Source organism: Phodopus roborovskii, unplaced genomic scaffold (assembly GCF_943737965.1).
Source record: "Phodopus roborovskii unplaced genomic scaffold, PHOROB, whole genome shotgun sequence".
In the NCBI taxonomy this organism is placed as follows: Eukaryota; Metazoa; Chordata; class Mammalia; order Rodentia; family Cricetidae; genus Phodopus; species Phodopus roborovskii.
The window spans coordinates 1,282,185-1,296,222 of NW_026126549.1; the positions used below are offsets into that span (position 1 = coordinate 1,282,185).

Here is a 14,038-nt window from a genome sequence, read left to right on the forward strand (position 1 = left end):
TGAGGTATTTAAAGATGAATTCACTTATATCCTCGAATGTACATACATCCTAAGGGTCTAGACCGGCAGGATGAGGCCCCTGCTGTATGGCTGGCTGACGTCTGACGTCTGAGGATGGCAGTTCGGAAAGGGAAGGATAGGACCCTCAACCCGGCTGGGCGGAGAGGTCGGGGCGGGGGCCAGGGGCGCGGCCAGGCGGCGGGGCGGGGCGGGCCGCAGAGGGGGCGGGGCGGCGGCGCAGCGTCGTCGTCGTCATCCCCGCCTCCTCCCCAGGGGCCGCGGCGGATCCACGGCGGCGGCGCTCAGTGCCCGAGGAGAGCGTTCCAGCGCTAGCAGCGATCGTCCGCACGCCGCGGCACGTACCCTGGCCTCCCGACGACCCTCGGCCGCGGAGCCCGCGTCCCTTCAGCTCGCCCGTTCGCCGTCCTTCCCTGAGGCCCGCTCCGCCATGGCGTTGGCGTTGGCGGCTCTGGCGGCTGTGGAGCCGGCCTGCGGCACTGGGTACCAGCAGGTGAGCAGCCCCGGGCCCGCCCTGCCCTGCCCTCCGCTGGCCACTCGATGCCAGGGCTTTGCAGGCCGCGCCGGGCCTGAGCCGGACCTCCGGGCCTGGGCCTGTCCCGGCTCGGGCCAGGCGGGCGGGGACCTCGTTAACCCTACTTCCCAGGTCGGGCGGGGCCCAGAGGCCGAACTCGTGGCGCTCTGGGGGCTCCGACCTGGAGGCATCCGTTCTTCCTTCTATCAGCGTTGGTTTGATGTCACTGGAAAATCGGGGGGGAGAGAAAAAAAAATTTAAGCCAAAAAGGTAAAGGAAATGGGTTCCGAAGAAAAGATCATTATCGCCCGTGCTGCCGCCGCCGGCTGTCCGCAGCGAGGTGCGATTACTCAGGGCTTCAGAGCCTCGTTTCTGTCCAAACCCATCCTCCTCGTTCCCTTTTTAAGACTCGAGTCAAAAAATGAAGCGAGAGAGCCCGCAGCTTTCAATCGATTTGGAAGAGGCCCCAAAATGTAGAGCTACAGTGAGGCTGCAGGGCGTGTACCCGGGTGTATTTTGCACGCTTGGAAATGACGTTTTAAGAGATTTAATAGCATATCTAGGGAGGAAACATATCCAGATGATTGGATTATTATTTGCTGTATGATTCTGTAAATTGAGGCCCCGGGGAAAAGAGATTTTTTTCCCCTCCGGGTCTGGGTTTTCTCGGGAATTTAGAGGCCGGGGGGGGGGGTAGATTAATCTAAAACATCTCGTAATTGTGGGAGTTAGGCCAGAGAGTTGTTGACTGAATCGCGGGCAACTGCTTCTTTCTGTTTTGTCAAATTCTAAATATTTTCAGTCCAACTTGCATACAAAAATGTCAATCCTGCTTTTTCGTCATAAAATGGCGTGATTTAACTGATCTACGTTTACTACGTTGTAGAAATAAAACCAGTACGATTAAAGCGTGTTGTAGATTAACCCTGGCGCGTCGGTTACTGGTTTGTTTTGCTGTCTTCAGCGGTGTGTTGTAATCCGCCCTCCTTCCCGCCCCCGTCCCCGCTGCCTCCCGTGCTCGGACTTCTGAAACGACTAGTTAAGGATTTAGCCTCATGGTCTTGTAAGCACCCCAAATTGTGGCGGTGCAGTCTAGTCTTTATATCTTCATAGACTTTATCCTATGACCCTGATGAGACTCCGAGTGCTTCCCTGCTTTAATAAATTCGAGTCACAGCCTTTCATCAACCTGTTTACGGATTCCCTGAACCTTATAATGTCAATCTTTTCATCCCGATTTGGAGAGGCAAACAAGCAGAAGAGCTGTGGATTGTCTTTGTACTGCCATCTTACTGAGCTACAGGGTAATGCTGGTTTACTGCTAGAATACAGAAAATTTGTCAGAGTATAAAAATTATGCTTTTGTTGGCTTACGTGTTTAGTGGCTTTTTGATTATGCCTAATTGAGATATGTTAGAGATTGGCCATCTTTATATCATTACTCTAAAAGTAATTATTTTCCTGGGTGTGATGGTTCATGTCTACAATCCTAGCAGTTGGGAGTCAGGAAAATCAAAAGTTTTAAAGCCAGTCTGAATTGCCAAACTAGTTGCAAGCAGCCTGAGGTATAGGAAGACCCTGCCTCAACACCACCTTTGTGAGTCAAGGTTTGTTCCTTTATAGATGAAAAAAAAAAGTTTCCTTTTTAAGTGTTTTGAGACAGGGTTTCTCTGTGTAACTTGGAGCCTGCCCTGGAACTATCTCTTGTAGACCAGGCTGGTCTGTAACTCACAGAGCACAGAGATCTACCTGTCTCTGCCTCCCAAGTGCTGGGATTGTGTGCCAAGACCTCCCAGTTTGATGACATTTTATACAAGTCAAGTCTCTAAGTGACTTGCTCAAATTCACAAAGCTGCTAAATTGTGGTTACAAGAGAATTCATATACTTACCTACATAAAAGGCTTATGGTGCTAAGACAGACTGTCCATTAGCAGATACATATGTGTACATGGATATTATGTATTCATGTGTCTATATGGCACATCTTTATACATCTATGCAGTTCCATGGGCTTCTAATCACACATGGATGTGTCCATAGTCTCAGGCATGTGCATTCACTTTCATGTGTGTGATCTTACATATATGTACAAAGGTACACACTTATTAATAAAATTGGATTTTTATATCTCTTTTTTTTTTTTTTAAATCAGTGCTGAGAATAGGGCCTACAACCCAGGGCCTTAAGCTTTCTAGGTAAACCCTTTGCCACTGTACTATATTTCTAGCCCCTCTATCAGACATTTTTAATGCCTATATGGCATGTAATTGCATGGCTGAACATAACTTAATTACCTACAAGTAGTATCTAAGAATATTTATAATTTTTTCATTCATTGAAGTTTGCTTTCCACACATCTGTAACTGTTCCTTTGTAGTGTGTGATCAGAGACTATAAATATTTAAAAGGCTTTTGCATTATAGAATGCTGGTGAATTGTCCAGGCCACTTAACAGAAACATACTACTCTTTAGGATGTCACAAAAGGCTGTTCTGACTTCTTTTGATCTGGTTAATCTAACTGAGGTGGTCCTCCAGCTAAGTGATTCATTCAGAAATGCTAACACTGCTGGCTTCCTTTGCATTTATAAGTTTTTATTAATGTATACACATTTGTGCACAACTCAAATTTATGGTGACAATTTATAGACAGGCTGGGCTCAGTTTTCCTGTAGTATGACCCCTCCCCCTCATTTTTTTCAGTTTTAAAACTGAGACTGTATCCAAATATATGCCCTTAGTATGACCCCTCCCCCTCATTTTTTCAGTTTTAAAACTGAGACTGTATCCAAATATATGGAACAGTGTTTCAGAAAGGTGTAGGTGGGCTTAATCCCAACTGTGGCTAGCTCAAAGAGGACATTAATTGCTGGTCATCCATTTTCCTTATTGCAATAGATCTTTGCATCTATACCATGAATTTTGCTACCTCATGCCAGATATCTTAAGATATTTGGGTTTGAGCCAGGCAATGGTGGTGTGGTGGTATATGTCTTGATTCCAGTGCTTAGGAGGTAGAGGCAGGTGGATCTCTTGAGTTCAAGGCCAGCCTGTAACGAGTGAGCAATACAATTAACTGGGACTCAGTATAGGTTGAGTAGGGTTTATTAGGGGAGAATTACTTACACATGAAAGAGATGACTGCAGCAGTTCCCACTCCACCCTGATGCTCTCTGCAACATGACCAGGAAGAGAGTGAGCTGAGGTCTGGAACCCAGACCTAGCCTCCACTGTCACATCTGTACCTGTCCCCACACCCCCAATGGGCCTGGTCAGTACAACAGGTGCTGGCGGGATGGATATCTCACTACAAGCCTGGTCTACAAAGTGAGTTCCAGGACAGCCAGTGCAGTTACACAGAGAAACCCTGTTTCAAAACAAAAAACCAAAAAATTTTGGATTTGGATCCTATGTAAATGGACAGTGCTGCAATATACTTAAACGCACGCACGCACGCACGCACTGTGCTCTTTTTGACATAACTCATTGCCTGCCGAGGAAGTTGCCTTTTTGTAGTCATCACTTTGTATAGCTCTCAGATGACTGTCATTAGCCAGGTATGGGCATGATAGCTTTTTGGGTTAAGTTCCTTGAGTATTCTGAAGGGGCATTTTGATAGATTTGGGAATGGATTCGGGAAAGAGTGTCACCTCTCTAACAGATGGAATTATATATGTGGTGAAGTTGGGATCTTGGAAGAAGGTCTAGGTAGTACCCAGGTTTTTTGTTTTTGTTTTCGCACATTTGTTACAAAGTTTTAGAAGTTACAGTTAGTTACATCTTAGGTTATCTTCTTTGAGTCTTGTCATTTTAAAAGATTATTTGTTGTATTTGTGGCCAAAGAGAACTTAATAAAAGTCCTTGAAGAGGGACACAGTAATTGGTGCACTCTTATGAGGCAGGAGGATTGTGAACTCTAGGCCTGCTGGATTACATAGTGAGATCCTACTTGAAACAAACATGGGTAGATTGTGCATGGAGATAGATAACTTGTTTCTTTGAAATGTTTTAGGGTTGTGTAAAATAAACAATAAAACACAGCCCATTAGTTTTTCATCCCCTTGCCTCTTTAGGTGCTGGGGATTGAACCTGGAGCTTTAATACACGGTGACCGTGAGCTGTCATTGAGCACCTCCTACCCTAAGTGTGTTAAGTACAAAACCTTCCAGCAATTAAGTACATTCACGTATGTATGAAAGTAGTCGTGTCTGGTACACTTGAAGCAATGCTCCACCTTGCTTATTCCAGCCTGTGTCAACTAGGTGCTAGTGCAAGTGCAATCAATTATTTATCCTTTTGCAGCTGTCTTTTTTTCATGTGGCATGTTGCCAAGATTTATCCACATAATAGGTGTCAGAATTTCATTCTAAGGCTGAACAATGTTTTATGTTTCTTTATACTTTCTTTTTTGTTTGTTTTGAGATGGAGGGCTCTTGTATCAAGGCCTGACCTCACCATATACAACACGCACGCACGCACGCACACACACACACATACACACACCCACACACCGAGGCTCACTTTGAACGCCTTATCCTCCTGCTTCCAGCTCCCAAGAACTGGGATTACAGGCTCATGGCACCAGGCCTGCCTGTGCTAGCTACATTTTTTAAAATAAATTCATTTGCTGATGGATGGACATTTGGTCTTCATGCATAATGCACTGAGGACATGGATGTACACATCTCTCAATTCTTTGAGTTTTATGAGAATATACCCAGAAGTGGAATTCCTGGATGGTTTGGCAACTCTATTTTAAGTTTTCTTAGAACTACTATTCTGTAACCAATAGCAGCCACACCATCTTGAATTGTTGCCCACATTGTACAAAGAGTCCAGTTTTCCCATATTCTCAACAGCAGTTTTTGGTTTTCTGTTGTTGGCTTTGTGTATGTGTGTGTAGTTTTTATTGTTTTTGCTTTGTTTTGTTTTTTTTTTTTTTTGCAGTGTCAGGGATGCAAGCCAGGTTTTGTTCATGGCTGGCAATTACTACCCACTTGAGTTCTGCACCAGTCCTATTCTAATTTCTTGATAGCAGGCATCAGCTTGTTAGTTATAAGGCATCTCCTTACAGTATTGATTTGTTTCCTAAATGATTAGTTATGTACTTATTCTTTTTCATTGTGTTGGCTGTTTGTGTACTGTCTTTGGAGAGATGCTGTTTTAATTGTTATTTCAGACAGGCTAGCCTAGAACTCTCTTTGTAGGTACTTAGAGCTCTGATTACCTTTGCTACCTATAAATTGGGACTAAAGGTATATACCACAACACCTGGCCTATAAATACTATCATTTTAAATTCATTTTATGTGCATTTGGTGTTTTGCCTGCATTATTCTATGTCTGTCTGAGGGTATAAAATTCTCTGGAACTGGAGTTATAGTTATGTGAGCTGCCATGTGGGTGCTGGGAATTTAGCCTGGGTCCTCTGGAAGAGCAGCCAGTGCTCTTAACCACTGAGTCATCTCTATGACCCCCTGAAGTCCTTTATTTTTTTTATCCCCCAGAGATTTATTTGTTATGTACAGTGTTCTGCCTGCATGTATGCCTGAATATCAGAAGATGGCACCAAATCTCATTACAGATGGTTGTAAACCACCATGTGGTTGCTGGGAATTGAACTCTGAACCTCTGGAAGAGCAGCCAGTGCTCTTAACCTCTGAGCCATCTCCCCAACCCCCTGAAGTTATTTTTTAATGATATTTGAATTTTCAACTTTTTTTTTTTTTTTTTTTTTTTTTTTTGAGACAAGGTCTCAGTATGTAGTCCTGGCTGTCCTGGAACTTGCTATGTAGACAAGACTGGCCTTGGACTCACAGACAGACTTGCCTGTCTCTGCCTCCCAAGTGCTGGGATTGAACTGTAACAGTATGCCTGGTTTAACTTTATTAGTATTTCAAATACATTAAAAAGTAGTATAGTATGATAAACCTTTTGGAAGCTATCACCTGCACTCAGTAAATACCTATCAGTAGCCAATTTTATTTATATTACTGGGTCCAGAATTTTCACTCTGGATCAATCATATAATTTCTCATTGTTATGATGATGATGATCATGTTTGGAGACAACAGAATCATATACCGTAGCTCAGGCTAGCCTTGAATTTATAAAGTCTTCCCGCCTTAGTCTCCAAAGTGCTAAGGTTACAGACATATACCACTATGCCTACTGTAAATCCTATAATTTCATTTACAAATATTTTTATAGGAGAAAAGAATGATACTTCAAGTGGATATTGTCACATGAGGTCAGTATCATGAGAGCTTAAAAAAACCTTTTATTACATTTATTTTTTTATTTGTGGGTGTAGGTAGAGGTCAGAGGAAAACTTTCAGGATTAGGTTTTCTCCTGTGTAGTTCCTGGAGTCAGACTTGGTGACTAGTGACTTTTACATAATGAGTCTTCTTGCAAGCCTTGAGAGCTCTCTTTGAATCCGTTAGAAATATGGAAATAGGATTTGTAAATGTCAGGAACCACAGAACTGTGACTGTCTTTTGTTTTTGAATTGGCTCACTCTTGGCTAGCTTTGTTCTCTGTGTCATTTTTGTGGCACTGGTAAATTCTTGATCCATTCTTGCTTTCTGGCTGTGTCTACTGGTCATCACTTGTTAGGGGAGATTTATTGGCTTCATCACTCTGTGCTCTGTAAACAGAACAAAACTTCCTGGTTTGGACAGAAACCAAGACTCAGTTGAGCTTCCCTAGGGAATCCTGTTCTAAGGACTGGTCATGGCTGGTCCTGTACATACATGTTTATTTCAAAAATCAGTTAAAATACACTGTACTATATTAAGTTATAAAAAAAATCTTACCATGAGAATGACTTTGTTGCTATGTTGGTTTAGATTGGCTTTCACTGTGTAACACAGACTGGCTATGAACTTGGGACCCTTGTACTTCAGCCTTCACAGTGCTGGGATTACTAAGACTTTAAATCCTTAAATTTCTTTATTTTGATGTTTTCTTTGGATAAGTATAGTTGCTTGGTAAGAACCATATTCTTTTAGTAGTAGTTGTTTGTTTTTTTTTGAGACAGGGTTTCTCTGTATAGTTTGGACCTCACACGGAACTCCTCTGTAGACCAGGCTGGCCTTGAACTCACAGAGATCCATATGCCTCTGCCTCCCTAAGTGCTGGGACTAAATGTGTGTGCAACCACTGTCTATCAAGAACTATATTCTTGTAGAAGCCAATACCTATGTAGATGAAGAAATTTGCTTTAATTTTAGATTAATGCTGAAAATAAGCTTAAAAAAATTCCCCCCCTCAAGTAATTGTTGCCAGTAAACTAGACAAGTGGTAAATGTATATCAGATTTATTGTGCTTTGCAAACATTTCAGTTACAGTTGCTTTTGGTAGCTGGCAAATAGAATGACAGTTTCTATTATTAGTTTCAAGTGTAGTGTTAAAACAAGTGTGATATCACCTAGTATACCCTGCCTGTAAATTAGACTCTCACTCAGTTTCTGAGTACATAATTTCTTTTTTGTTTGTTGAGACAGGGTCTCCTCTCTCTCTAGTCCTGGCTTACTGGGAACCTAGTATAAAGACCAGGCTAGCTGCTAATTGGTAAAGATCCACCTGCCTTTGGAATGCTGGGATTAAAGGTATGCACCAGACTACCTGTTGATTTCTTATTCTACCAGTAGTTTGGAAGTATGGCTCAGTACAGTGCCTGCAGTCATGAGGACCTGAATTCTAATTGCCAGCACCCACATAAAGTGCAGGCTGGTAGTATGTATGTGGCTTTAACTCCAGAGTTGTCCTGGAACTTGCTCTGTAGACCAGGCTGGCCTTGAACTCAGAGATCCGCCTGCCTCTGCCCCCCTCCACACCAAACCCCAGCAACTACTAGGTTCTTGAGTTAACTTAAATGGCACCTTTGTCCCTACCCTCTTAAGAGAGGTGATTTCCTACTTTTTTATTGTTATTTTCCAAGTCAGGGCTACTCGAGTTGCCCTGGCTGGGGAACCCAGGTTTTTGTTTCAATACACAACAGTGTTTGTTAATGTGAACGTTAGAAATGCTGATTGAATTCAGTTCTGCATCAAATACAACTTTTAGTTTGGCTGGTTTTCCCGGAGTTAGCCTGTTCTTAGCGTCCTCAGAAATGATTAGTGGAGGAGGTTGGGGAGCTCAGCATTTAGCATACAAATCTTTCAACCAGTTTTTTTCTAGACATCATCCATTTCCTTAAACTGATATCTGGGCATTCAGAGGCAGAGACAGGTGGATTTGAAGTTGAACCTCCAAGTTCAAGACCAGCCTGGTGTACATAGTGAGTTCAAGGATAGCCAGGGCTGCACAAAGAAATCCTTTCTTGAAAAAACCAAAACAAATAAAAAACAACAAACAAAAACCCATGTCTTGCGCTCTCCCAAGAATAGCATTTTTTTGTACTGAGGATAGAACCTGTGGCCTCATGTATACAAGATGAACTTTCCAAAGGAGAACTGGGAGCTTGGGTTTAACTATTCCTGCAACCTTCCTTTCTATTTTTTTTTTTTTTTTAATGCTTTCAACTCAGCTTACCCTTACTTGCTGTCACCAATTTCTGAGCTTTGGGGGCTTGTAAAACAGGTAGATTGTTTTGTGTTCTGGTTTAGATTGAGCCTTTCCCTGTCTGCTGAACCAGTTAATCTCACTGGTAGCTGTCAAAGTTTTGATGTTACTTTCTGACTTGTTGTTTGACTTTGTAGGTTTTTCTCCATTTTGGTTTGTTTGTTTTTTATGATTTATTTATTTTTATTTTATGTGTAGTGGTATTTTGCCTCCATACTTGTCTGTGTGAGGGTGTTATATCTCTTTGAACTGGAGTGATAGTTGTGAGCTGCCATGTATGTCCTTGGGAATTGAACCCAGGTCCTCTGGAAGAGCAGCCAACCTTCACCAAGCCATGTCTCCAGCCCTGATTGGTTTTTTTTTTTTTTTTTTTTTTTTTTTTTTTGGATTAGGTTTTCACTATGTATGTAGCACTGGTTGGCCTAGAACTCACTCTATAGACCAGGCCATCATGGAACTCACCTTAGATTAAAGGTGTGTGTACCATACCTTTTTTCTTTTCTTTTCTAATGAGTGAGTTAAGTATACTGCAAGCAAAAGTAAAAGAATAAATAGCAAATAGCAAGTGATACATATAGAAAAATACCACCAAGTTGAAAGCTAGAAACACTGACTAGAAATCAACTGGGAAAACCAGTTGAGTCAGCCAGCTGAAGTCCAGATTGAGAGATACCAAGGCAGAGGCAGTGTCCCCTCCAGTGAGACTCCCAAGTGAAAGAACAAATAGCAGATAAGTAGACAACATCATCAAATCTGGCACTTACCATACCCAGCAGAAACCTACTGGGGAAGTTGAGGCAGTCAGCTGAAGTTCCTGATTGAGCTTTTGCTCCATGGATGGGTTCCCATGGTGTTTTCATATTTGGGGATAAACAATGGTAATCTCTGAAAGTGGTTCACCTTCTAGTTGTTCTCAAGGACACAACATGTCTACTCTTAAGCTATTTTGCTGTTCCCTTTCCTCCCTGTTACAGTTATCAGGGAGGAGGGTCAGCCCATCCCTAGACAAGGGACCCTGAAGGATATTTTGAGATAAACATGCTTGAATCTGAGGGAGAGGAAAGCATCCTCATCTCCAGAGCCAGCTTCTCACCCAGCACATGATAATTTAGTAATGTGCATCACAGCGTGGCTGTTGACTTTCAGCCTGTACATCTAATTGTGCTATATTGACAATGGAGAATAAGTATTTAGTAAATATGCCAATTGGTTGTTTTAGCAGGAAAAACATTTTAGGAGTTACAACGTGATAAAAATACCAATTTTTTCTTCATGTTTACCACAAGCATCTATTAAATACTTATTTTTATCTAGCAGGCTATAGTACTTATTAAAGATTGAATAATGAACATTCATTCAAGGGTTCTTTTAAAAAAACATGTATTTAGAGAGTATGTGTACATGTGTGTGCTCACACGATGGTTACACACTGGAGGTCAGAAGACAGCTTACAGGACTCTGTTCTGTCCTTTGTGTCCTCCTAGTGTGTGGGCTCCTGGAACTGAATTTAGACTCTAAGGTTCTTACCCTCAGAGTCATCCTACCATTCAGTGCTTATTTTTAAAGAGAAAAGGCTTAGAGATGTATTTTTTCCTGTTTCTCTCTTGTTTTTTTTTTTTTGCCATTACTTTTTAAAATCATTAGCTATATAACTACCATCTCTCCCTTTGTGTTACTAATTTAATATACAGAAAAGGAACACACACTATATGTGTGTATGTATGTATGTAAGTATATGTAAGTATGAGAGAGAGATTTGTATATCTGTCCCTAGGAAGAGTGATAATAAACCAAACACTGTGGCTTTATATCCTAGGACATAGCAAGCTTTATTTTATTTTTTGAAGTTTGTTTTTCAAACAAATTTGCTTTAATACTACATGGTACCAGTGGGCCCTCCATGCTTCATAAGGCTCTTTTCTTTTAGTGTATTTGTTTTTAACATTTCCCATGGACGGTAGTGGTGGGGATACTGCCTGCCTGTAGATCACCTCTGGAAGGAACCTTTGTCATTGTTCCTTCCTTGGGTGTAGCATTTATCTATGAGTAGCGAAATTTCTCAATTACCTTTTTTTTAAAGAAAGTTATTGAACATTGCGAGTGATAGAGTACTACCTACCTTTATTAAATTTTAATAAAAAGGCTTTTTATTTTTGAGATAGAGGTTCACTATGCAACATTGCTGACCTGGTGTTGACTATGTAGGCTAGGTTGGTCTCAGACTCACAGATCTGCCTGACTGCCTCCACTTCCTGAGTGCTGTGCACCACACACCCAGCTAACTAAAAAAATTTCCAGTGTTGGAAATTGAACACAGAATCTTGTATGTGTTAGGCAAATGTTCTTTCTATCACTGAGCTTCATGGGAAGCCTTAGCTTGTACCTGTGGGGGAGGGGAGACCTCGCCCTTGTTCAATAAGCATTTCACTTACTGAGCTGTCTCCTTGTCCCTGTAATTTATCATTTTATGAATAATTGCTCTGGGCATCCTTATAGGGATTTGTTGTTTTTTTTTGGAGACAGGATTTCAATGTGTCGCATTGAGACCTGGTGTTAACTCTCTGAGTTTGGGCAATTGTCCCTCCTTAATGTATAAACTGATGACATGACTACTCCATGGTATAGTTAAGGGAAAGGTTTTTATTGTAGATAGGAGAGAGAACAGCCAGCGGCATCTGGAGGAGTCCAGAGCAGAGAGAGAAAGTAGTAGACTGGACATGGCCAACAGAGAAGCAGGAGCACAGCAGACACATGGGGAGGGGGTTGGGGGCAGAGGGGAGGAGGCTGAAGTAGCAGGGCTATAAGGAGAGGGATTAGCTAGAAGAGGGAAGTCCATGAATTGGGGGAGTTTAGGGTAAGAAAGGAGGTGAGAAGAGCTTGGGTGCCGGCATGGACTCTGAAATATGTAACAGGTACTTGTGATACTGAGGGAGCCTGGAGAGCAGCAGGTGCTTTGGTGTGCCAGGGTAGGCACCACAGGTAGCCACTTGTCTCTTCTGCATTTTGCAATTTGGGGAAATGAATTTTCCTTTAGACCTGATAAATCTCCTGTCTTTATGAAACCTTAGTCCACCGAGGGTAAGCCGCTAGCCCGGGAGACTCTTGGCTTCAGGTTTTACTGAAGCTAGGTACCATTTCCTTAAAGATATCTTGGTAAAACCATCAGCTCTGGAAAATAATTTAGACATAAGATACTGATTCCATACATCAATAGGTTGATGACAGAGAGCTGGCACCATAGTTACAGCTATTTAGTGCCTTTGCAGATGAGCAGTGACTTTGCTCAGATTTTGACTTTTTAGGTTAGTTGAATTGGAGATGAGTGCCTACTATGTATTTGTCCACCTTCTTGTCTCTCTTGTCAATACAATCTAATTTGGAGAACCAGGAGTTGAAGGAAATGCAAGTTGGTGATCTCAGTTGGCAGTATTAGCTCTAATTTCTAAGGACTTCTATAGATACTGCAAGTATTTTCCTCTGTAAAACCAAGAGTTCATCTGTTGAATTTATGTTACCAGCCAGAGACAGCCACACAAGTCTTTAACCAAAAGCTCTATGAATATGATGGCCTTTCTAAGAGGAAGCATTCTATCTGTTAGGCATTTTTAAGTCATTTCATCCTTTGGTTTGGTGCATTTGTGTGTTTCCATTTTATGATAAAAGATCTATGTGTTTACATAAACACATAAATAGTCTTGGATATTCTAAATGCAGCACTTGTGTAATATATATGTATATATAGTGTGTATGTATGCTTTATCTACATAAATGTCCACATGCACCACAGTGTATGTTCAGTGTCTTTAGAGGTCAGGAGTGGGTGTTGTATCTCCTGGACCTTGAGTTACACATGGCTGTGAACTGCAGTATAGGTGCTGGGCATTGAATCCAGTCCTCTGGGAGAACAGTCTGTGCCCTTAACCCTTGAACCATCTCTCCAGTCCCGGGAAACAATTTTTTTAAAAAAATTACAATAAATCACTGTGCATGTCATTTTCACCCATTCACCAAATGTTCTGTGGTGATTTGTGAGTCTATTGAAGGGATCCTTCTCAATGAGGGGGACAGATACTGACTTAACAAAGGAATAGCGATGTAGAATAGTTAACTAGAAGTTTTAAGCAAAAATATACAGTATAGATTTGGCTTTTCAAAAATAGAAAACACTATTTTATGTATGTATACTCACCGTGTGTGTCTTGTATTTTGGGAGGTCAAAAGAGGGTTCTGATCCCTTGGAACTGAAGTTAGGGATGGTTATGTGGGTGTAAGAAGTTAAACTGATGTTGCTCTTAACTTCCAAGCCCTCTCTCCAGCCCAAATGTATTCTTATAAATAATAATATTATTGTTATTATTTCCATTAGGTGTATAATCATTATCCCCATCTAATTTTTAAACAATTTTTATTACTATCCCTGAGACTACAAGAAATTCAGACCTAGCAGTAGTCAGCTCCTATCCCCTCCCTATTATCCTAATTACCAACAAGCATTAATCTTTTTTTCCTCTATGAAATTGCATTTTTGGAACATTTTATATAAATGGAAGCATACAACATATGGTATTTTGTTAGTGGCTTTGTTCTTAGTGTAATGCTTTTTCAAAGCTTATTTATGTTGTAGCAATTTATCCTTTTTTTTTTTTTCCTGAATAGTGTTTCATTGTATGGATAAACAACATATCTTATATTCATTTGTATGATGAATTTTTGGCTTTTAAAAGTAATGGTGTACCATCAAATTTTCTGTGGACATACATGTCTGTTTTTGTTTTTCAAGATAGGGTTTCTCTGTGTACAGCCCTGCCCTGGCTGTACTAGAACTTGCTCTGTAGATCAGGCTGGCCTCCAACTCACAGAGATCCACCTGCCTCTGCCTCCGGAGTGCTAGGATTAAAAAGATGTGCACCACCACTGCGTGGTGGGACATACGTAATAAC

General features: G+C 41.5%; 1 protein-coding gene across 3 annotated transcripts in view; it reads left to right on the plus strand.

The window, feature by feature from the left end:
• Positions 1-249: 249 nt before the first annotated feature.
• Positions 250-14,038, plus strand: part of Ndfip1 (Nedd4 family interacting protein 1) — a 38,545-nt gene continuing 24,756 nt past the window's right edge. For all 3 annotated transcript variants that reach the window (XM_051201187.1, XM_051201186.1, XM_051201185.1), the window contains exon 1: positions 250-511. In XM_051201187.1, coding sequence (XP_051057144.1) covers positions 449-511 — 63 coding nt within the window. In that variant the 5' untranslated portion in view covers positions 250-448. The remainder of the gene's footprint in view (positions 512-14,038) is intronic.